The 24798-nt window shown below is 43.1% G+C and overlaps 1 protein-coding gene across 1 annotated transcript; it reads right to left on the reverse strand.

Annotated features, from left to right (window-relative positions):
- Positions 1 to 6052: 6052 nt before the first annotated feature.
- LOC142020496 (fatty acyl-CoA hydrolase precursor, medium chain-like) lies at positions 6053 to 23667 on the reverse strand. The gene is made up of 14 exons (XM_075008348.1): positions 23352 to 23667; positions 20512 to 20625; positions 19099 to 19303; positions 16272 to 16410; positions 14925 to 15058; positions 14078 to 14231; positions 12871 to 12975; positions 11494 to 11601; positions 11030 to 11170; positions 9236 to 9316; positions 8731 to 8878; positions 7345 to 7491; positions 6724 to 6802; positions 6053 to 6310 (listed from the first exon to the last, which is right to left on the reverse strand). Exons 2-14 carry the CDS (start codon positions 20585 to 20587, stop codon positions 6127 to 6129), a joined length of 1701 nt encoding a protein of 566 aa, XP_074864449.1. The 5' UTR covers positions 20588 to 20625; positions 23352 to 23667; the 3' UTR covers positions 6053 to 6126.
- Positions 23668 to 24798: the final 1131 nt, after the last annotated feature.

Here is a 24798-nt window from a genome sequence, read left to right on the forward strand (position 1 = left end):
TAAGGACACTATGGCTGTGGCCACACTAGCCCCAACTATCAGAGGGGCTATGGTAATGTGGCCTTTTGGAATATGCTAATGAGGCACTGCTATGAGTATGCAGCGCCTCACTAGCATAATGCCAGGTGCACGTGCTGCAAAACTGCTGGTTTCAAAATGCATGCTGCTCATGTAGCCAGGGGCCTTTCAAAACAGCCTGATTTCAAAAGTCCCTTCTCCCCATTTGGTTTTGGAAAGAAGGGGGTTTTCAAAAGCTGGGGGGGTCGTTTCAAAAGGCCCCCAGATACACGGGCATTGTGCGTTTCGAAACCCGCAGTTTCAAAGTGCATGTGGCTGCCGTTACGCTAACGAGGTGTTGCATATTCATAGCAGTGCCTCAGTAGCATATTCCGTAGTGCCACAGTACCATAGGGGCTAGTGTAGCCATAGCCGCACTATGTAAAATTTAATTGCTTTGGTCATATTAGATTTCTTTGGAGCTTTTTGTTTTATGAACATAGTCCAGCCTGTGTAAATTCTGAGTGGGGGTGGGAAGAGAGTTGTGAGTACCGTCCTCCACATCGAGGGAGGAGGTAAATGTCTTACCGTTTTGGGTTTGTAATCCAAGGGAGGGGAACACGTTCCACGGTGGCAAGTCCCATAAACTGAATCTTTCCAGAGCTGATCTCAGCGTCTCTGTGTTTCTGTAGCTGGGTGTGGTCCAGCCTGTGTGCATGGCAGGAAAAGGCTTGTGAGCCTGGCCCAGCAACTCCAGGTAAAGGAGACCTAGGCTGACAGAACAGGCAGATTCACTGGTATCTCAGCTCATCAGGTGACTTATGAGGAGGTCCAACTCGTCACAATAACTTAACATAAAAGTTAAAACAGGAACAGTATTTTTGTCCTATCAACACATTTTGAGAAGGTTTAACAAAATAGTTTGGCTGATTCCTTGGGCAGGTGAGATTAGTACCCACAGAAACAAACCAACAACCTCTGCTAGGCTAATGGCCTCAGTGCTTGGAGCTAGTCAAGCTCTAGTCAACATAGGATCTGGAACAGGGGTGGACAGCCCGTGGCTCTCAAGCCACATGCAGCTCGTTGAGCCATTAAATGCAGCTCCTGCTCAGAGCCACGTGCCTGGTGTGCTGTCTGCTGCTCTGCTGCTCTGTGCACGCGCACCAGTGCCTGGAGGGAGAAGTGTGCGGTGGCGGTGGCGGTGGTGGCAGCGGCTCTGGTGAGTCATCAGCATCGAGTTTGAGTGGGGGTGGGGGTGCCTGGCTATGGGGGTGGGGGTGGGGGTGGGGGGCACTGAGTTAGAGTGGGGGATAGATAGATCGATAGAGAGACAATATGTGGCTCAATGGCCTCTCCTTTCTCCAGAGTCAGGCACGCCCAACCCCTCCCCACTGCAACTCAATGCCCTCCCCATTCCCCCACAGCCAGTGACCCCCAGCCTCCCCGCTCAGACTTGATGCTGGCGACTCACCAGACCCACTGCCACCACCTCTAGATAGATAAATAGATAGACACAAATAAATATATAATACATGGCTCTTTGCACTATATCCATGGCTCTTCGTCCCTCACTGGTTGGCCACCCCCGATCTAGAGGATGAAGGGGAAAGGCCAGAGGGACAAAGGTGGCTATGTGGCACTTTCGCACTTTCTGATTCCCATGTTTGTCACAGTCCTGGTCCACCTCTAGAGTAACTTAAATTTCCGAGCTCCTCCAACGTCTGCTGGCTGGACTTAGGCCCCCTGGGGACTGCTGGAAAACAGCACACTCTGTTACGCATCTAGCCTGTGTGGACAGAGGCCATTTTCTTATTTGTTCATAGCTGAACAATAAATGTACAATATAAATCATGCCTCTTATGGAGCACTGGTATTGGTGACAGGCATTCTTTTGAGCAGGATGGGTGAGCACTGGCTGGATAGGTGCCCAGGCTATTGCCACGTGTGTGGGAATGGGAAGGGGACATGACCCACCTATTTCCCTTGTGCTTCTGTAAAGGCACATAGGAGAATATGGGGAGGCACAGATGCCCATGATACTGGGGGTTACAGAAAGGCTCTTCCAGCTGTGAACAGACAGGCCAGCTACACCACTGCAGCTCCTGTTAGGGGAACAGCCTTTCTTCTCCCTGAAGTCCCCAGCATCTTTTCCCTGCACACTCTGGCAGAGCCGTAAGTTGCTCCATCTGGTGTTCTGCCCCATTCAGGCTCCGAAAGCAGAGGAGAACAGTGAAGCTAACTAGGAAAGGAGGGGCACGTCATGCAGAAGGCCCCCTTACAGATTGCCATAGCACTCTTTGAGTGAACATAACGCTTTCCGCACAGAGAGCAAGGCATTTCGATCGTCTTTAGTTGGCTCGTAACAAATAAAAGCAGCAGCCCTTTCCGCCATACTAGCCAGCTATATTGAGGGTGGATGTACTTGGGGGCAAAGGTCACATTCACATTTGTTAAGATTCCCAGCCACCCTTTGCAGTGGTTTGTGATCTCAGGAGAACTGAGGTGCATAGGGCCAGCTTACTGATGGCAAAGTATTAATTTCCTCCTGGAATACAGGTTGGCATTCTCTGGCCTATCAATGTCCATGGTCTGGCATGATTTTAGTTAGCTGGATATACTCATTATGAGTGTGACCAAGTTTCTGGCAGTCCCATGAAGTTTTACACCCACCAGTCCTGACTCTCAGGCTGGTTCTACACATGCCCCCTCTGAACCTCTTTTCGGAGGGGGCATGTCAATGAGGCAATTCAGAAGATGCTAATGAGGTGCTGATATAAATATGCAGCACCTCATTAGCATAATGGCAGCTGCATGTGATTCAAAAGTGCCGCGTTCAGAGCGCACGCCGCCCATGTAGACAGGGCCTTTTGAAAGGACCCCCTGACTTCGAAAGCCCCTTCTATTTGGTTTTAGGGCATAAGGGAACTTCGAAGTTTGGCGCGGACTTTGAAGTGCCTGCGGCTACACTGCCTGTCAGTGCTTCAAAGTTAGCAGCTTTGTAGTTCCCACGGTGGCATTTGCATTGCAGCACCTTATTAGCCTCCTCCAATTTGCCTGCTTAGCATGCCCCCTTCGAAGAAGAGGGCTAGTGTAGATGCACCCTAAGAGAAGTAGCTTCTGGTAGTTTGAGCAGTTGGCAAACTGCTCTGAATACCTCTTGCCTTTCCCCAGATGGAGTGGACTGATCCATCAAGCTTCCTCCACAGGTACATTTGACAATTTCAGGGCCCAGTTTTCAAACATGCATGCCCTGAGTTTATGGCATATGTCAGTATTTAGCTTCAAGTGCTGGTCTAGAAGCCAAAGGCCCTCAGTAGAGCAAGGCACATCAGCACATGTGTAGGGTGACCTTATTTCCCTCTGCTGAATATGAGACACCAACACCATGTCTACACTAGCCAAAAGCTTTGAAATTGCTATGCAAATGGCCATTTCGAAGTTTACTAATGAAGCGCTGAAATAGATATTCAGCGCTTCATTAGCATGCGGGCGGCCGCGGCACTTCGAAATTGACGCGGCTCATCCCAACGGGGCTCCTTTTTGAAAGGACTCCGGCTACTTTGAAGTCCCCTTATTCCTATGAGCAGATGGGAATAAGGGGACTTCAAAGTAGGTGGGGTCCTTTCGAAAAGGAGCCCCTTCTGGATGAGCTGCATGGCAGCAAGCTGCGTCAATTTCGAAGTGCCGCAGCCGCCTGCATGATAATGAGGCGCTGAATATGTATTTCAAGCGCTTCATTAGTAAACTTCGAAATGGCCATTTTCATGGCCATTTCAAAGTTTTTGGCTAGTGTAGATATGGCCCTAGTAAAATTACTCCTATGCAAGCAAATTCAATTCAATCAGTACCATGCAGTACAAACATTCAAACTAACATCAAGTTGACTGAACCCCTTTTAAAAATAAATACTGTGTACCTGGAACCTTTTTCTTTACTTTCTTTAACGGTTTCATGGGGAGAGTTACACACACACTCCCGTACACCTCTCTCACATGAGGATGGGGGTCATTGATCGATCTGACCCAGCCCTCCCTGGCCAGAGCTCTCCACCCTCCATGCCTGGCTGAGCCCCCAGCACAGACCTGCTTCTCTTGGTATCTAGCACCACCTCTTCTCAAGGCAATATGTGGGGGCACGCAGGGAAAGAAGACTCCCTCCGCAGATTTCTGTTGGGACTCATACCGAAACTTGGCAATCGGCTGCCCACTGGCACTGAGCGGGAGGGAAGGGATAGGAACAGCTTCCAGCTCAATGGGGTGGGGATGGAAAGACCAGGTCTATGTTTTTCCAGAGGTTCTCTCTTCCATCCCTTCCCCACTGCCCCACACCCCTATGGCTAGATGCAGTGTATTACATTATAGAAAGACAATAACACCTCCAAGCTGCTGTTAGCCACCATCATAACCCAGCTGCCTCCTGGCCCCAGCTACAGCATGGGCAGGAAGAGGTTAAGCCCTAAAGCTGCATTGGGCACAACCTGGCTGCAAGGACTTCAACCAAACAGCCAGAGGTGGCTCACCTAAGGGTCTGAACAGCCCCACTCCACAGAACCAATTAGTGGAACAACTCAGCAGAAATCACATGTAACTGCCCATGGGGGGAACTCAAACTTGGGATCGCAGGAGCTTAGTACAGGAGCCTCTACAGCTGGAGCTAAAGGTCAGCTGGCTCTCAGCTTAGGCTGTAGAGGACACTCATTCTTTCTCTGTGATGTGGGCTAAGTGCCACTACATGAGACAGCTAACCACACATAGGTGTGTGGGCTGCACATACACTCAAGGAAGTGTTTGCACTGAACAGAAGCTTGTAATGTGATAAGGGAAAAAAGGCATAAAAGGAACGAAAATCAAAAGCCCCAGAAGTGGAAGTCCAGCCATTTCCCATAGGCACCCAGTGTCTAATGCTTCTCTGGGGCAAGTCTGCATAGGGAGGAGTTAAACTGAACTCCTATTTACTAGGGACCACCCTGCGCCCTGTCACACGGTTCATGCTGGAGCACCTACCATGGTCCTCCTTTGGTGAGTTATTTTTCCAAGGATTGACTTCAATGTCAAAAATCCACGCTGGAGCCTTCTTTCTCTTAGCTGGAAGATCTCCTGGCCAGAGCTAGCAGCAAGCCCTGGGGTAAGGGGCCACAGCAATCAGGCAAGCTGATCCCTTTCACCACATGCATGAAACCATTGGTGAAGGTAAAATTAATTTATTCCCAGTACTGGCAGAGGGAGGGGCACACCAACTCAGGGGGGCCATGAGGCCACTCCACACAACCCTCCACCACCCCCAGCCTGGGGCCCCCTCGCTCTTCTTACCTTCCCCTCCCCATCCCATGGTAGGTATGAAGGAGTGAGGGGCTGCCAACATTCTGCCCCGCCCCTACACTCCCACAGGGCTGCATCTCCTGTGGCTCTGCACCCCTCCCAATGGGAGGGCAGCAGCATGCAGGGAACAGGAGCAGAAATTTGACAGCTCCTCTGACTGCCAAGCCACTCTCAGCTCCCTCACTAACGCTGTTCTCCTGAGATGCAGCTCTGTGGGCAGTTTGGGGTCTTTTCTGATATGCTGTACCAACTATGAATAGTTTGCTGGTATGGTTTACCAGACCTTACTGGTCCCTTTCCTACCATTAGGTCACATCACATCTCCCAGAGCTGGAAGGGACCTCAGGAGGTCAGCTAGTCCAGTTCCCTACCCTCTTAGCAGGACCAAACACCATCCCTGGCATCTATTTACCCCAATCCCTAAATGGCCTCCTCAAGGATTGAGCTCACAACCCTGTGTTTGGCAGGCCAATGCTCAAATCACTGAGCTATCCCTTCCCTAAGATATCCAGTCCCCTGCCTACTGGGGGCAGGACCAAGCACCATCCCTAACAGCTTGTTTTTTTTTTTAAATCTATTTAGCCCAACCCCCCTAAATGGCTGCCTCAAGGATTGAGCTCACCACCATGAGTTTAGCAGGTAAAGCTCAAACCCCTGAGCCATACTTACTTTCACCTGGGTGTGAAACCATACAAAAATCTCTGGATAAAACTGCACAATTTGTTAATTTCTCACATTTAAAGTAAACCAACTTGTATCAGAATTTATTTTGTGATACAGCCACACATCTTGCTCTCCAAGACGTTCTGAATTATAATTCTGCATGCTCTTTCTTTTCCTTCATTATCCTGATCTTTTCAGGCAGGGTCTTCGTCCAGAACTCCACTCTCTTCCTTTTCAGTTTCTTTGCTTTCTGTTGCTGTAAATTCAACTGCAGGTATTGTTCATTCACATCGTACGCTGGCCATTCCACCAAACCTTCGCCATTAGGATTTCTGCACGCAATAGAATGAAGAGATGATAGAAAAGGTTGGGAATGGGATAGATAGTCTATAACTTCTAACTCTTCAGTCATACAAGCATAATATTTTTCACGAGCCTGGGGGTAGTTAGGCGGACCTCAGTCTGAGATATGAGATGTACACTAGGCCTGGGGCTCCATTCTCAGCTGTCAAGAGGGCCTCAGGTCACAATTCCAACACATTTTAGTGAGCCTCTGGGTAGCAGCTTGCACAGTCACTACCCCTCCTTTACTTGTTCTGCAATTAAAGCAGAGGACTTACCCTGCAAAGGAGAGTCACAGAAATCCCTCTAGAATCATGACAGAGTCTGCACACCTGAGTTGTCTAATTGGCTGTACACTCAAACAAGCAAATTCTCTATTTGAAAAGAAGTCCATGAATCTCACCCATTTCGAGCAAAATTAGCCCAGTATTTCATTATTGTCTTGCTGAGGTGTTTCTCCTCTTCCGTAGCATCTCTGGAAGCTGGGAATATCAAAGGAGACTTTTTTTTGCATAGTGAAAGCAGATTGTAGGTGTGGGTTCAGAACCACTTTGCATCAGCTGGTTAACCTTTGGATTCTTGATATTTAATAGATGGCCTATCAAAGGACTACTTTGAAGGTGGGTGTGGGTCTGTGGGGAGGGGGTGCCACATAAAGGAAACGTAGATGTTGAGTGCCTCCAAAAAAGGGTTAAATCACCTTAGGTTGCTGGATAAAAAAGAAGCCTGGAGATAACTCCTTGTTGTCAGGTAAGAACTGGGAAAATCAATATCACAGACAAAAACTACCCATTTCTCTGCTATGCAAAACCACCATCAAACAGAAAACATGTTTTTAATTTTACAAGTAGAATTTCGCATGGCTGCTTTAAATATGACCAACTTCTCTCTTCTTGTACACTCACTTGTGCAATTCTGCTGACTTTGGCAGGTACTGTCAGACCACGACAGTGGAGGGAACAAAATATGGCTAACCTGCTAGCTCTGCTAGAACAATAAACATACATATTACCCAATTCCTTACCAAACAGTGATGTCTCATCAGTAAGAAATGCCCCTCCAAAGACAAAACTAAGTTCATCTCCATGATCTGCTTTTACAAAATCTGGTTTGAAACTTGCTGAACTTGGACGATGCTGAAATTCGTAAAAATAGACAGGCGAGCCAGAATCTAAGAGAAAATATATTAAAAAATAAACCTAAAACACTATGTATACATGAAGCTACCAACTTTGTTCAGTGCTGAATCAGGAATGCTTGTTTTCCTTTATTTCTTTAAAAAAAATTAAAAACAACAACAGCAACAAATTACATTTTACAATTAGAAGATGAAACAATTCTAGCCATGTAACTGGAGACTTCAGTAAATTGTTTCTGACCCGAGTTTCAGATGTGACATGATCTCCAAACGTAAAAGGAAGAATATTGGATTCCAGATAATTAATGAATCAAGCTCTGGACATATTAAAGACTTAATTTTGATCTATGAACCATTATGAGAGCTGTTCTCCTTTGAGACAATGCAGATGACAAAACCAAAGGACAAAGCATGTGAAGACTGAGGGCAAAGCATTTTCAGTCCTCCAATCTTGCCATGGAACCAGCTTCCAGAAGAGATCAGCTGAATCTAGAATCTGCTCCTACATCAGATTTTTAAATATTTTTTAATCATAACCTGACAGCCCAGCTTTACAAGACACTGCAAAACCCTTGAAAAAGCTTTTTCACCATAGCAAAAATGAGAACATCAAACTTCCATTGACACAGCTGCCCTCCACCCCAAAAAAGAAGCCAAATCCCCAATCATATACCCCAAAAAGAGATTTTACCCCACAAAAAGAGAAGAATGAATGATGCCATGAAATTCAGTTGGGACTTTGCTATTGCTGTCAGTTTTACATGGAAGACACTCAAATACTAAGCTGAAAGGTGGCAGTGTAAAATTTGCAGATGGATAAACGTAACGAGACAGACCTGCACACACAGTCTTTTTGGCTGCATCCAGTACCAAAGGGGGAGCAATTCAGCCACAGTGATTGAAATACATTAGGGAGACATTACAGAAGAAGTAATTAAAGTTTAACATAAGAAATAATTGACTTTTGTCTGTGAGAGTCAAAATGCTTATACGCTTGAAAGGTAGAAATATATTCACAGCAAGTATGCCTATGCCTTGCCCTCCAGGCGCTGTTCAGTCACCAAGATTAGGAAAAGCTCATTGAAAAGTGATGCAATAACCTTCAATAATGAATACAACCAAGAATGCTTGACCTAATTAGACAGAGCGATGACCAAACTGAAGTCAGATCACATATGTATTAAGTGTGCAACCCCTAAATCAGTGACGCCTGAATTTTAGCAATTTTGCATTTGTGACTGTTCATTTAATGAATATTAACTAGAAACTCACCTCTGTGATAATTAGATGTTTTTATAGCTGGAACTAAAAAGATTGTATCTCCTATCAAATCCAGAAACTGGTCCCGCAGGGCAACAGGGTCATCTGTGTCTCCCAGATATTCATCTATCACTAGAGGCACAAATTCAGCTGATACAGACTGCAAGGAAGGAGAAGGAGAAGAAATTAACCAAAACCATTAAAAAAGTGTCAGACTCTAGAATTCAAGTTGATAAATTCCACAGGGTATATGTATACTTAAATCAGAACCTGACAGCCTAGCAATAAAATGTAAATTTTGAGAGTACCACCTATTTATGCCATTTTTGAGTTATGCAAGTAGGTGCCCCGGTGTGAAAAACGCCAATAGGCCTTTAGCATCTGAGAGTTTTAAAAAACTTATGTGCTAATCCGCCCCCTCAACCCCCCCCACAAAAAAACCCCCAAACATAAAAACTGCCCCAAGCCCTAAATGTTCAACATGTGTAGAAAGAAAGAAAATCTGCAGGTCTCTTACCAATAGCGGATGCATCATTTGTAGTGTTGAGAGGACGGTTTCTTTATGCATCCCCTCCTTCAAGCCAGGTATATTGGATGACTACACAGGAACATATTAAATATAACTGTTTATGTTTATATAGCCCCAAGAGCCTTAACAATTACAGATTTATAGATAACCCCACAAAAAACATTTCTGTGTAACACAGGAACTTCCATTCTGGATCAGAAGCAAGATCATCCACTACAGTATTAGCTCTCCAACAGTGGTCAAGACCATGTGATTCAGAGGAAGGTGTAAGCACCACACAATAGGCAGGTATGGGTAATCTGCCCCCCTCTTCCACCATCAGATCTCATATGATACTTTTACACTGTAGCCTTCACTTGAAATACAATACACAATATGTGCTAGGCAAATTGAGTATCCTATTTCTAGTTAATTTCAGTATAGGCAATTTTGGCATTTGGTGCTGTCTATACAGAGCAAATGTCGAAACACTGCACTATTTCAAGGCATCCCTTACTCCTCCTGCAAAGAGGTGTAGAAGGATGCCAAAATAGCACACCGGTATTTCGAAAACTATTTCCAAATACCGGGTGCATGTCATAGACATTGAGTACCTATTTCAGGATATCTTGGTATCCCAAAATATTTCTGCAGTGTAAACATAGCCTAATAGTTAGAGGCTGATTTAAGACTTGAAGTGTGAGATTCCATGTCCCTTCCAAAATGCTAACAAAAATTCTGGTTATTCTTGTTGTCATGAGTGTGTCCAACCCCTTCTTGAGTCTTGAGAGCATCTAGTTAACATTAGAAAAGTTGATACAAAATTTTGCCAAGTTTTTAGCAGAAAGTAGATCTAGATACATATCACTAAAGTTCTGACTATAAGGTAAATCAGACTCAAGCTATGGGATTTCCTCTACTGCAGGAGCCTCTCAGTTTGAAGAAACCTGCATCTTGTGATGTGGAGGGAGTAAAGTTGTAAACCTGCTCCTGAAATAGAATTGCAAAGCAAAAATAGTGGGTTTCTGTGTAACTGCTTCTCCTTTGTGATGAAGGGATGCCTCAAGGGCTGTATTTATTAATTAACAAAGACAGTGCTTTCCCTTGTTTGTTTTAATATTTGAATATCAGCCTATATTTTAACAGTAGCTAGTGATTTGGAGAGCCTTCACTTAATTTGGGATGGACACTCTGAGACCTTGTAAAGGCTCCTGATGCCAGAGAGTTATGCTCAGAGCTTTCTAAAAAAAAACCTGGCATCCAAAATCACTGGTCAACTTTGAAAATTCAGGCCATCCGATCTTCATTCCCCTTTATTCATTCCCCTCCCTTTGCTGGAGGCCCATAGCAAAATACTTATAAGACTTCTATAGTGATACCAGCAACCTGAGCTGCAGCTGCTACTTACCAAATTGAGGGGGAAGTGGGAGAGAAGCCAGGTGAGGAATGTTGATCATTACATGAATTTCCAGTCATATCTAATTCTGAGACTTATCTTTCCTCTATTCCACCCTCAGTCCCAGAGGTGGTCTACATTTGTACTGACTCTGGACTCCATCTGAATGAAAGGCCCTTGTGAATGTATAGATTTTCCTGGTGAAGAGTGAAGAGTTCTAGGAAGTGTATGCTGTGTGCATGTGCTGGGGTAATGCCAGCAAGGGAGGGGAACCTGAACCATAACCCTACGTCTGACAAGAACAGGTGACCAAACTGCTTTTAGCAGGAGAGGAGGCTGGTGTCCCAATATAAAAAAGTTCATGTAAAAGCTGCTGTGAGAAGAGCCATTAGAAGTAAGTCACTTACATAAGGAAGCATCCAGCCATATTCATGGTTGTTTACTCCTATTATATATGGGACACTATTGAACTCTTTCCCAGCCATTAGCTCTTCAGGGTTTTTCGGAAGAATTACGCCATCAATAACTGCTGGCATGATTGCGATTTGCTGGAGGAAAAGAAAAGGACACCTTTTTAGAGCTCTGCATCAATACAAAACCTGCATCGACATCTGATCTGAAACCTGCAAAAATGGTTCATGGATATCTGCAGATTTGCAGGGCTCTCCACATTTCCAATTGCTTTCTCGCCGACAATACTGCTAAGGCTCAGCTGAGACCAGACTTTAAAATCACACGAATATGAGTAGTTTACATAAAAAGAAAATACAGCTGGGCCCATTTCAGCCAGATGTGTCTCTGTTGATGCAAGTGCTTTTAGAGCTGTGTGTTCAGTGGCTACATCTGACATCTCAGAGCCCATCTTCCCCACCTGCTGCAGCTGAGAGCTCAAAATCATTTCTTCCTCAGGTTTCTTCCTCAAGCAATGAACCATGGCAGCTGAACTGGAGGTGTCACAGCCAGAGATGTTAGCAACCATCTGCAATTAATACAAACAATTGGAACTTTTACAGTCTTTTAGGTTCTAGGGAGTTTTTGTTCAACAGTACACATAATAAAGTGTTACAAGGAATAGAATGCAGCATTTATGAAGCCCACATTGCACACGCATTCTCAAGTTCAATTTTACATGATACCTGAAAACATAGAGAGGGAATTATTGAAACTGTTCATTGTTAGCCTAACTGACTTCAGTGGGAGCAGATTTAGTTCTCTGTTGGATACTTTTGAAAAATCTGACCCATAGCACAGACTGCTAGCTGAATGTGCTTATGGATCAGCTAGTTGGATCTGGAATCTAAACAAAAGACCAAATGCTGAGTGTAAAAAAATGTGTTATTTTCAATGGACACATGTATCTCATAAGAAATGAACAAAACCAAGGACAGAACTCAAGTTTCACATAACTCATCACCTTGGCTGATCATTGGCATATGTTCAGAATAAAGCAATATGCATTGCTTTCTGAACTTCTTGGCTGCTGCTGGTTTATATAACATTAATTTTACATGTTCCAAAAATATTTTAGATTGAATGTACCAATGAAATAGCAATATCTGGAGTCTTCAAATTCCACTGAAGCAGACTAACTTTCCCCACTATGGGCCTGTCTACACAGCAAGTTATTTTTGAAATAATTTAAGCAATTTGCACTATGCAAATTGCGTTAGTTATTTCAAAAATTCCTCATTCCAAACTTGGTGCCATGCAAATGGCACCAAAGTTTGGAATAAGTGGCTGTTCCAAAAGTTCAGTTACCCTTCATATGATGAAGGGTACATGAACCAGAATACTGTGCTTAAAATGGCAGCACTATTTCAAGCCTGGTGAAAAGCTGCAGCATTGTTATTTTGGGATACATTTGTATCCTGAAATAGCAGTTGCTGTGTATACACGGCCCATGAGTCCTCCATGGGTACATATGTAGCGACACGAAGAAGAAGGAAGGAACACACAAAGTTTTCAGCCAAGAACTGAATTTGAGTGGGAAGTAGGAAAGTCACAAGCAGGGCAGATAACAATTTCCTCTTAATAAAAATAGTATGAAACACCAGAAATATGGAATTTGATCTCTGTGGGCTAGGTTGCAATACACATGCGCTATGAAGAAGCTTCAAGGAAACTAGCTGAACAAAGAAAAAAGCCATTAACTCCTCTGGGACAAGAAAAAGAACTGAGAGGGCAGACGAGGGGCAACATAATTGTGCAGCTTCATTAACACAGTCAGTAAGAATGGGTATAACAGAACCTTGGCAATCTCTTCCAGATGTGAACTGAACATGGCAGAAAGTAATGCAACTCCACTTTCCGAAGTGGCTTTCTGGAACAGGCCCTTGGCCAAGGGAGATAGAACCTGGAAGACATGAAAAAGTGGAGCTCAAACGCTATCATCCAGGGCCCACGGGTGTCTCAGGCAGGGAAGTGGCCAATGGGAGCTGACAGATTGTGCTGGAGGTGGCGGCAGTGTGCAAAGCATCTCCCCCCAGCCCACAGCACAGAGTGGCACATGGAGCAGCCAGCCGGCTGCAGCAGGCAGGGAGCCTTCTTGAGGGTCCCTCTAGGATGCTGCCAAGAGCCACCTACGTAAGTGCCTCCCCTCCAGACCCTGCCTCTGGCACTCACCACCCCCTCCCACACCCTAACTCCCTGCTCCAGATCACCATCCAAATCCTCTGCACCACCACCACTCCAGGTCACAACTCCCTCCCAGGCCCTGCACCCCCTCCTATGCCCCTCCCCGATGCCAAAATCCTCTCCTGCACCTATGCCTTCTCCAAACCCTGCCCCAGGTCACAACTCCCTCCTTCACCCAAAGTCCCTCTTAGACTCTGCACCCTCTCCTGCTCCCCAACCCCCTGCCCTGAGCTCCCTTCTCATCCAGTCTCTGTCCCAGACCCCACACCCCCCTCCATAGAGAAGTGTGCCCTTTGACTACTTATCAGAATATTGGAGTGGCCCCCGTCACCCAACTGTATCGCCCACCCTCCCTATAGACAGTTTACCATAGAGATGGACCCAAGCTTCCAGTTCCAGGTGGAGATACAAACTTTCCAGAGGTTGGAGTGGTCATTCCTATACCGGGGGGCTGGTGCAGGTTTTAGGCTTAATGCATTGTAGAATTTATGCTCACTATTATTCCCAGTTTCAAGTAAAGATATGGGATGGGTGGGGTTAATATACCAGCCACATTTGTATCCACTATAGCGTTTGAGGAGAAGAATGGCCTTGTGAATAAAGGGAAGTGAGGAGATAAGAGTTTTACTTCTGGCTCTGCTGCGGGCCTTCTATGCCCCTCATCCTCTTTGTGACTCAGTTATACCATCTGTAAAATGGGGATAATACACCCCAGCTTCTCAGCAGCATTATGAGACTAAATAGATCCATGTTTGTAACGCACACTGAAAACTGTGGATGGAAAGCAGCACAGAAATTGGATTAGTCGTTGTAAAACCTACAAGGACAGAAACGCTGATGCCTCCTGCAGACTCTCCAAATATAGTGACGGATCCTGGATCTCCTCCAAAATGTTTGATATTCTTTTGAATCCATTGGAGAGCTGCTACTTGATCCCAAAAGCCCCAGTTTCCCTGAGCATGCTCATCACCAGTACTGAAAGCAAGACATTTCTAAGTAAGACCCAACAGATTTTATTTTGCTGTTATTAAGTTTATAGTTTTATTACTAGACAACAACAAAAAAAAACGTAACCACTTATGCACATTGATTAGAATAACCTTATTGAAGATATGTATTTCTAAAAAGCTACCTCCACAAATACCGAAAGAAAATGGGTCCAATTCAACCCTGGGCTAACTTCACCTTTGGTTAGTGAGGGTTCCAATATGAATTGACCCCATTTAATAAGGTGTGTAAACTTTCCCCCATTTGTGGTCTGACTTTTGGCTAAGGGCTTATATACATTTCTGGATGATTAAAACAAAAAACAACAAAACAATCCCCCAGAAATTCAGACTTTGAGGTGCTTATGGCAGGTCTATGCTAAAAATGCTGCACCTACGCAAGCAGTAGGGTCCCATGACTATAAATAGAGGCACTTGAAAGAATGAACCTATGGGGTAAACATGTGCCTTTGTATCACATCCACTCTGTGTTTTAGGAGGGTATTTGAAAAAGTGGACATGTAAAATAGTTCTTTAGTATAAGTACTCAGAGAAATGTAGCACAGCAGTGTTTATACAGTTGATATTTAATATTTTACGCCATTAAAATATTTCACGTTCTTATATCCTTTTCTACAAACCATTTATATTTTAAGCTGGATGAGATGACATAAAAACTTACCTAAAGAATCCAGGGATACCTAATCTATACTGTATGGTTACCACCACCACGTTCTCATAGGCACATAAAGCTGACCCATCAAACATGGAAGCTCCACCCATCAAGAAACCTCCTCCATGGATCCAGACCATGACCTGAAAAGAGTAAATTGGGTTACAACTCTCTCTAACTGTGACATCTCCAATCTCCTATGTAAAAACCCAAATCAGTACATTGCAGACTGAAGTTCTAATGCAGATGAACCAGCTGAAGACTCAACATAAGCTAGTGCTTATGTCACTGAGACCATCATGGACACTAAAATCCATCCAAAAGCCACAGCAAGGGCAGAGGCATCCTTCAGGGGGTAGTCAGTTGCATAAAGAGTAGATAAACATGGACTGTGTTGACCCCTATCGTGTGGTTTAGACTGGACAAGCACAGCCATTAATTATGTGAAAGGAAGGCATGGTCTAATAGAACAGTAGTTCTCAGCTAGGGGTACATATACCCTTGGGGGTACTCAGAGCTCTTCCAGAGGGTCCACTAACTCAGTGTTTCTCAACCTTTTATGAATAAAAGATTGGACTTATTTTATGTTCATCTATTTTTTATTTATCCTTCTTGCACAATCATAACTATGATGGCAAGTTTATTGCCTGTAGAAAATTTCTTCCAACCAAACAGTTGCAATTAAGTGGTTTAAACAAACGTGTTGCAATGGTAGAAAACGTTTGTGTGTCTGAAAATTGTAGGTACTGGAGGGGTACTTATTTTTTTAAAAATGGGATAATTTTGAAAAAGGTTGAGAAACACTGCAGTAGAGCTAGGAATGATGACTCTCAAATACATTCCCTTGGTGGCCATAGACAAGTAATTTAAACTCTTTTGCTTTATCAGTAACATGGGAATACAGTAATGACAAACAGCAAGCTATTCCCCATGCACTGCTCCTAGGAATTATTTGCTATTTATAAAGTGCTAGGCGAGTGATAGGGATTCAGAAATGCTTTTGAAAGATGTAAAAAAAGAACCTATAGTAGTTTACATATAACTCTCAATTATGTCTTTCCGAAAAATACACATTGACCTCTCCAACTTTTAAACATAGAAGGATATGTTAAAAGCCTGGAGAAGCAGATATAGGGAAAGGATTTCTTTCTCGTTCTTTGGAGACCTACTTCTGAAACACTTTTTTTTTTTTTACAAAGTGCTCTTTAGCTTTAATTTTGATTTCAGTGAGCACTTCCAGTGCTAGAAAATGAAGGCGATTCAGACATTGCCTTGGCTGCTGTCCAGGATTACTGAGTACTTGTAATAATTGCACATTGTTTGGGAACATTACATTTGTACAGTAGCTTTGCTTACTGGTAACTTGATTCTCTCATCAAAATGGGCGGGGGTATAAATATTCAGGTACAAGCAGTCTTCAGAAATTGAGAAGTTGAGTTGTTTATTTGGAAAAATTTCTTCAAATTTTTCCAGTATTGTCTGGTCTTGCAAGCACCTTAAAGAACAGAAAAAAGAATTTTTTATTGTTACAATGACAAAAATATTCATCATCAGTTTCACTAAAGGGTGCTACATTTCATAAATCTTTAAAATAATTTAAAAAAAATTCAAATAGTAATTATTTTTATTTAAAGCAGAATTTTGCTAGTTCTTTCTTTGCATTTTATAGCCTTAACTTGCTAAAGGGGATATTTTATACTGGTTTTGTCAATTAGTTGGCTAATTTTCAGAATTTCTGTTTTTACATGGATATTTTTCCAGTAAAAAGTTCCCAGTGAGGCCCTCATTCAGCCAACACACATGTGCTTAACTTCACTACTGTAGGTAGTCCCACTGAAGCCGAATGAGCTATTTATGGTGCGTACAATTAGTGTTGTCAGGGTTAAGAGAATAAAATGCTCATCTCTGTAGGAAAAACAGTCAAGCACAGGGCCTCATTAACATCCTTACTGTGGTAATACCACAAACACAATCCCAAAATTGATGACAAATACCACATGCTACATTTCCAGCCACCACTACCTTCCAAAATACAGAACTTTCACAAGTCAAGAAGACAGAAGGAATTTTGCTCTGAAGTGACAAAGATTTTAATCCACTAGCAGGGTTTCCGAAACTCTGTATAGTTGGGATCTGTTTTTTTTTCCCCAGTACCTTTTTCCAAAAATATAAATGCAAATAAAAAAAATTAAAAAATAATAAATTTTCTCTGTTTATTATTTATTCACAATACTAATAGTACATAGCAATGATTTGTATATTTTCTAAGGACAGGTGTTTTCTTCCCCAAGGACTGGTACTGGGCCATGGACCACACTTTGGGAAATGTTGCAATTTTTCAAAATAAAAATCGTTTTAGCTTCTAATGTTGCAAACATGGCTGCACATGCTTAACTTTAAATATGACTAGACCCAATAAAATAAATGGTATGATAAATATGAGTCAAGTTGCATTACCACTTAAATAGCTGGAGGATTAGGATGTTAGTTTTTTAGATATCTGGGGCACTTTGCTTATAGCAATTTTGTAAAGTTTAAATAATGTATCCTACCATTAGTATTTTTTTCAAAAAGAATGTAGAATTTGGTTTATTATAAATTTTAATCTAAAGTTGAAAAGCACAAGTGTTTGAATCAGTTTGACAAAGCATCAACCTATTTTAAGTCAATTGTTCAAAAAAAAATCAAGTATTTAAATCCAATGATTTAGTATATCTTGATTTCAATGTTACCATCCTCTTTTAACAGCATAAAAATGGTGTCAAAATTTGACTTCAAGTATTTTCCAATATAAAAATGATATCCAAATTTGACATCAGATTATTTTAGAAATGTAGACATTTGTAATGATTCCTTCACCATATTACCTACAGTCAAATACAGTAGTTAAGAAAAGAAAACACTACTAAAACAGTTTCTCTACTCTTCTACTCCCACTGTGAGATTTCTAAAGGTAGCTACAGTACTCAATCCAAGATTTAAGAATCTGGAATGCCTTCCAAAACCTGAGAGTGTGTGCAGGTGTAGAACATGCTTTGAGAAGTCTTAAAAAAGAAATGCTTTGATGTGGAAACTACAGAATTTGAACTACTAAAGAAGAAAATCAATCTTCCATTGGTAGCATCTCACTCAGAAGATAAAGGTGAACAAGTGTCAATCCACGCTAATTTGGATCATTACCAAGCAGAATCCATCATCTGCATGGACACATGTCGTCCGGCAGGGTGGTTGAAGCATGAAGGGATATATGCATCATTAGCACACCTGGCACATAAACATTTTACAATGCTGGCTACAACGCTGCCAATGAAAACACCTATTCTCACTTTCAGGTGACACTGTAAACAAGAAATGGGCAGTGTTATTTCCTGTAAATGTAAACAAATGTATTTGTCTGGGTGATTGGGTGCAGAAGAAGTTGGACTGAGTAGGATTTTAGGCTCTAAAGCATTACATTATTTTATATCTGAATGAAGGTTTTTTTGAACATTATTCTTCAATTCTAAGTTCAACTTTCATTATAAAGCATTCTCAGAACATTATTTTTATTAGGTGAAATAAAAAATATACATTTTTTTCACAACTGCCAACATTTGTAAGAAGAACAAAGTGGGCACTGTATACTTTGTATCCTGGACTGCAGGTGAAAACAAATTATTTAAAACTGTAGAAAACATCCAAAAACTTTTTTACTATCGTTTAGCAACACCATTGAGATTTACTAATCACTTGAGAGCCCTGGTGTAGAACCTTCTATCCAAGAATCTCAAGGAAAAACTCAATTTCATCTGAGCTTCCCTGGTAGCATTTCGGCGTGGAGGACATCGATGAAGCAGTCTGTATGTTCTCCAGTCACATTCCACAGGGTTACCACATTCGTAGTGGTGAGGCCTGTTAAGACCAATGAAATCTTAGAAAGCTAAGAACTCCAGCACTGTTGTTGGAGTGGTTTAGAGCAAGAGTTGTGTGACTGGCTTTTGCTAATAAAATAGTGTTAAACTTGCACACCTCTGTGGCTAGATTTACCGTCAGAGGAGTTGTTCCTTATTATGACAACACACTCAGTGGAGTGAAGCCCTCCTTTTGGAAAAGCACTTTTAGGCAGTGAAAAAATATTAATTTTATTTCAGCCAATAATGCTACATTTAAAAAAAAAGTAAATGTAGAGCACAAGGATTCTTACATGGGTGGAAAAGAAGTTGCGTCTCTCACGCTGATCCATGGTTCAGCTGGTTGGGGTGGGGAAAATCTTAGGGCTCCCACAGGTGGTTTTGCAAAAGGAATTCCAAGGAACACGTTTGCAAGTCTGTCAGTTCCTTTGACAGTGACCTGTTTTCCTTTCAGTTGCCCATATTTGGTCATCACTTCTGGTTGTTGGCTTTGCTGCCCTGTGTAATACAAGATAAATGTAAGTAAATTCTAAATAAACAGATAAGTTAATGGCCTGATTCAGAGCCCTGATGACTTAATTGGCTTTTTCTGTTGATTTAATGGGCTTTGATTTAATAGCACCAAACACAGATTTAGTATCCCTTAAAACTGTTTTTTTCCTTTTTTCTTCCAAGCTACCTGTTGCTTACATTGGCTGCAACAAGCGTAACTATTACACACACTGACTTCTTCCAATGCAATGCATATCCCCCAGTTCTTTCAGATATTTGCCCCATCATGAGCTGTCTCAACAAAGGCCACCATACTGCAATCAGATGCCGAGATGGGCACCAATCAAAACCCCAAATCCAAACACCTAGCAAACGTTGGAGTGTTTGAAATCAGAATCTAATGAGAACTCTGTGACTCGAGTCCATCCTTGTCTACAGCACATGACTAAAAGCAGGGTGTAAAGTTAACTGGACTACAGTTGTTATTCTATCGATCTTTGTACTCAGTCTTGCCCATGAGCAGGTTAGCACACATAACAAAGTTCAATATCTTGTGCAATCTGGCATACCTTTCTCCTTTATCTTGGAAAGCTCTAGTATTTAGAACTTACGTTAAAGGAAGTGCAGTAAAATAATTTCATGGCTGTGGCCACTACTAGCCACACTCTCCCCAGACTGTCAGCAAAGGCTCATTATTTTCTATGAAAAAACCTGCTCTGAAATAGAAGAATGGATGAGTTGGAAGATTTTTTTTTTTGTTGCACTCCTCTTCTACTGCTTTCACCTCTCATAAGCAACAAGGTGCTGTAAAAGCACTGCAAAAGCAACTATGAAGTGTGCAGGCAAAGATTACTAGATTAAAAAATAATTTAAACAGTGTGCAGAACACAGACAGCCTAAGCACTGGAGATCAGAAATGAGCCTGCAAACTACAAGACAATAAACTCAGAGCTGATGTAAGCAAGTGAAATTCTGTTGGAACTTACTGGATAAACTTTTTAACGGGAGTTACAGCAGACAAGAATAAGACCCAAGAACTCTGGTATAGAAACAAGCAAATGGATAAAAGCTTGTGTAATTTTGACTGCTGATCCTGCAGAGTTAACCATATAAAAATCCATCTCTGAGAGATAGCCGTGTTGTTTGTGAAGCTACAGAGTAACGTGGCTACCCCTCTGAGACTGTTTTTTAAAGCAAGACATTTTATTCCTTACCCTGAACTAGAATTGCGATCATCCATGCTGCACAAACCAGGGACCAAAGCAGGGAACTCCTCCCAGGAAATGGCATTTTCTTCTGAGCACTTGAATGCAGTGTTGTTTGTTTAACTGTGGAAAAGCAAGCCCCAATCTTAGTGCAAGGCACAGGGGCCCAGTGATGAGCTTGCAATTACATTCTCTTTCAACCTCATGGTAGAAATGTATTGAAATCTGTTTTTAAATCACAGTTTAGCCCTAAGACCTGACTTGAAAATGCACCAGAAGTTTCTGAGCGAAGTCAGTGTGGTTCCTGTCACAGAGAAGCACCTGAAAGTAACGATCACACCCCCTTTCCCTCCCTTGTGATCACACCCTCTGTCCCTCCCCCGCATGTCACAGTCACTGAGTGCCTCTTTGCAATGGTTTCTGAAAGGCAGCCTAGGTGGGCAGAGGTAACAGTTGTAAAAAGTATCTGAAATCAATTCAGCAAAGAAAAGCTGGTAAGACTCACTACAGAATTAGTTGTACTCTGTGCACAGAGGGTGTAGTTCAATAAACCTGTATTTCTTCCCGCAGAGGGGCCGCTGTTCAGTATAAAGAGTCACTGTAAAGATACGTGAAAGGAGCGCATATGTGACTGGTCACTCTTCGCAAACTCACAGTGATGGGGGTGGGTGCAATGTGGACCCCCCCACCCGGGTCTAAATGCCTGTTGTGTGCCCTTGCTTCACCCCAGTTGGCTACAGTTAGGGGAGATTTCTGCAGCAACTGCACCTAGGCAAAGGGTCAACTATTTCTCTTCCTTTCCCCTTTCAAGGGAAGAGGATCTGTCTGGAAAGAGGGCTACTCTCTCAGAAGCCCCTGGATTTGCAGTTCAAAGGGTTTGGTCTCCCAGGCTACATCTATACCAGAGAGCTTCTTCGGCAAAACTGCTGTTTTGTCAATGAAACCTGTGGAGCGTTCACATTACCAATGCATTGTGTTGACAGTAAATGGACGGAAAGCAGGACTTCTGTTGACAACCTTCTGCTGTTCTCCCAGGAGGCAGAACGCCTTTCTTGACAGATCTCTGCTGACAGAAAGCAAGTATGGCTGGTCTGGGGGGTTTCTGCCAACAGAAAAGTCTTCCATGGCACTGGCCAGCTGTCCCTGGGAGACGCCCTGCTCACAGCAATCACAGCTTTATGCCCCCTGCCTCTGGCCATTCTTAAAGGCACAGGGAGCCCTGGAAACTCCATTGCAGAAAGCTGAGAGCAGGGAAGCAGCCCAGCAGCATGTTGCTCTACACCTTGCTCCACAGCTACTCCCTTCTGCTCTTCCAACATATGTGAGCCAGCCAGCAAGCCAGCCACCCTGCAATCTCCAGGGGCCCTCTAGGGAGCTACTGGAGGGGTCCTAGGAGCACCCCCAGGGCACAAAATGCTGGGCCCCATCCTGAAGTGGGTCCAAGGTCAAGGACCTCCTCAGCCTCTGGGGCGAGGAGATCCTGCTGGACCCCTCTGCTAAGAGGCACAACGTCCCTGCATACACCCAGCTGACCACCGCCCTGGTGTTATGCTAGTCTATAAATATAAATATCTATATAAATTTATATAAATACATCTGTTAGCTTATAAGGTGCCACAGGACTTCTTTTTGTTCTCGAAGATACAGACGAATACAGCTACCTCTCTGATACGCTTCTGGAATAGCTTATTTTGAAATAAAGTTGCTGTGTAGATGTTGGACCAACTGTGTTCTTTCCTGGCAGTTGGAGAACACTGCTGTGACATCAGCGATTAGCAGACAGGTCTTTAACCCTCAGTACTGCCACTGGAGTTTCCCTGCTGGGCACCTAAGGCCCCAGTTTTAGTTGTACCTGAATAGGGGTTATCAGTAGGACTTATGATGTCCTCCAAAGTTTGCAAACGTGCAAGTGGTAAACCTTGGTTTTCATCCTCATCCTGGTAGTCTTATCTCATAGACCACGTCCTATCTGCCTGACCATCTTGAACACACCTTGCATCAGGCCATTACTTTAACTATTGGCCTTAGCTCAGTCTAAAGAATATTATCACTTGACTGAAAATATTGTAATCATACCTGCCTACTGTAATTTTTCTCTTGGATTGTTGGAGCTTTCTCAAATTCTCCTTGGTGAACACGCCAATGTTTCTGAGTTGTTCACTTAACTGTATGATATATTGGATTGTTCTTAAGGCCTCCCACATCTTGGTTTTCCCATAGTTCTTGTTACAGATTCAAGATGACCCACAGTTGTCAACCACAAAGCAATTCAAAGTGGAAGAAGCCAGTAAAGGCTCATAGGACCTCCGTTATGGCAAATAAGAGTTGTAGTGTAACCCTGAAAAATGGTTTTGGGGGCAGCCCTCGAATAACCTGCTTATCATCCCTTTCACCTGTCCTTTCCCAGCTATGAGATTCTATGAGCAGTTAAAGAAACACTGAAAGGACGTGGAGATAAACTTTCTGACAAAAGGATTAACACAGGTACTATTTTCTCCTACATAATGTAGTTTTATAATGTAACTAATAATTCCTTCCATAGTATAGCCTGAAAATGAAAATCAGACCCAAATCTCTTATTTCAAGACAGAGAACAGTCAAACACCAGTCACCCACAGTTTAATGATGCTGAGTGGATACAGCCTGTAACGGCCAGTCCATCACAGATTGCTGACAGCAGATCTGAATCATACCCTAAATTTTACATAGGTAACTTGTGAGTAACAGAATTTTTTTTTTTGCATCTTTAGTAACACTCAGACACATTAGTACTAACCCACTACACTACACCACAGTTAGTATAAATACGATAATATATATACATATATCAGTAAAACTAACAGGCTTACTTTGTCCACTGACTAACTGTTACTGCTACTACTGCTGGGTTTCCAGGTTGCTCCGTTTTGGTCTGGTCCTTCAGGTCAGTTCTCTGCTTGATCTTGTCTGTTCTCTTAAGCAGCCACTCTCCTAACTCTTCTCTTCTTCTTCTCTGTCAGCTGTTCTACCCCCCACCCTTTCAGCCTGCACTGTCAGCTCTCAGCTCTTTCCTGCACATGCTTTTGATAGTAGACCACAGTTATGCCACACCTCTTTGGCTTTGTGCCAGTCCTATGGAGTTGTTTTTTTTTTTTCTTTTTCTTTCTTTTTTCCTTTTCAGCTGAACTTTTGACTTTTTGCCCTACTTTCAGCAATGAAATACCATGCAATGGGCTGCTTCTAATGGTGGAACTAATTCAACATGGAAGCTAGGGAAACAAAATGAAGTCCAGGGAATCTTTCCAGGATTAGTGGAAGTAGCTTGTCCCATTGCTTAGGTTTTTCCGGACAAAACGCTTCACCATTCTCTTTAGGATCTTATTAAATCACTCTACTAGACCCTCAATTTGCAGGTAGCAGCTGTCAAAGACTTGACTTTCAGAAGGAAACATAAAATCTTGTATCATTTGGGAAGCAAAGTTAGTCCTGTGGTCTCTTAATATGTCTCAGAGAAACATTAAGTGTGAAAAGAGCATCAAGAACTTTGGAGTTATAGTGGTTGCTTTTGGGGAGCAGAGAGGGACAGCTCTGAATATCTTATTGCATAATTTACAGTCACTAGCATGTATTGATGCCCTGCTGTGTTTTTTTCTAGGGGTCTGGCCATATCTACCTCTAAGTCTCAACCAGGGGCAGAGAAACCAAGGGTCCCTCAACTTCTTGCTACTTGACTCTCTGGCCAGGAGGAAAAATATTGTCTTAGTTCATGGTGCACATTCAGCCATTAGACTTGAACTACTATCCAGGCCAATATCTTCTCTCTCTCCCCAGGTGTCCCACACAGGGCATTTCATATGTTAGCTGCAACATGGGCTAGCAATATTAGCATGTTACCAGTAGCTGGTTCCTCACCAACCTAGTTTGCTGATTCTTCTCTATTTGGTACAAGTGCTCCTTCTTGAGTGTGAAGCCTTCATTTTCAGCTCTCCTAAGACTGTTCTTATGGTGTGATGGGTGGACTAGTCCCTTAGCCCCCCTGGTGCAGGCCTTATGGTCCTGCCACTCCCCAACCCAGAAAGGGGCAGTGGAAAGGTCCTGTGAGCTGCCAAGAGTGGCTGTGTGGAACCAGACAATCAGGGGCCAGCAGCAAGAAGAGAGCTGATGGCTCTTCGGGCTGCCTGTTGGGACTCCAGCTGGGATAAGGCCCTGAGATAAAGGTGCAGATGGTGCTGAGGTAAGGAGGAAGTGGCCAGGAGATGTATGGCCTGCTTCCCCTCACACTGAATTAGCCACCAAGTGAAGTGAGGGTGAAGATGT

This window comes from Carettochelys insculpta, chromosome 14 (genome assembly GCF_033958435.1).
Source record: "Carettochelys insculpta isolate YL-2023 chromosome 14, ASM3395843v1, whole genome shotgun sequence".
Classification (NCBI taxonomy): domain Eukaryota; kingdom Metazoa; phylum Chordata; order Testudines; family Carettochelyidae; genus Carettochelys; species Carettochelys insculpta.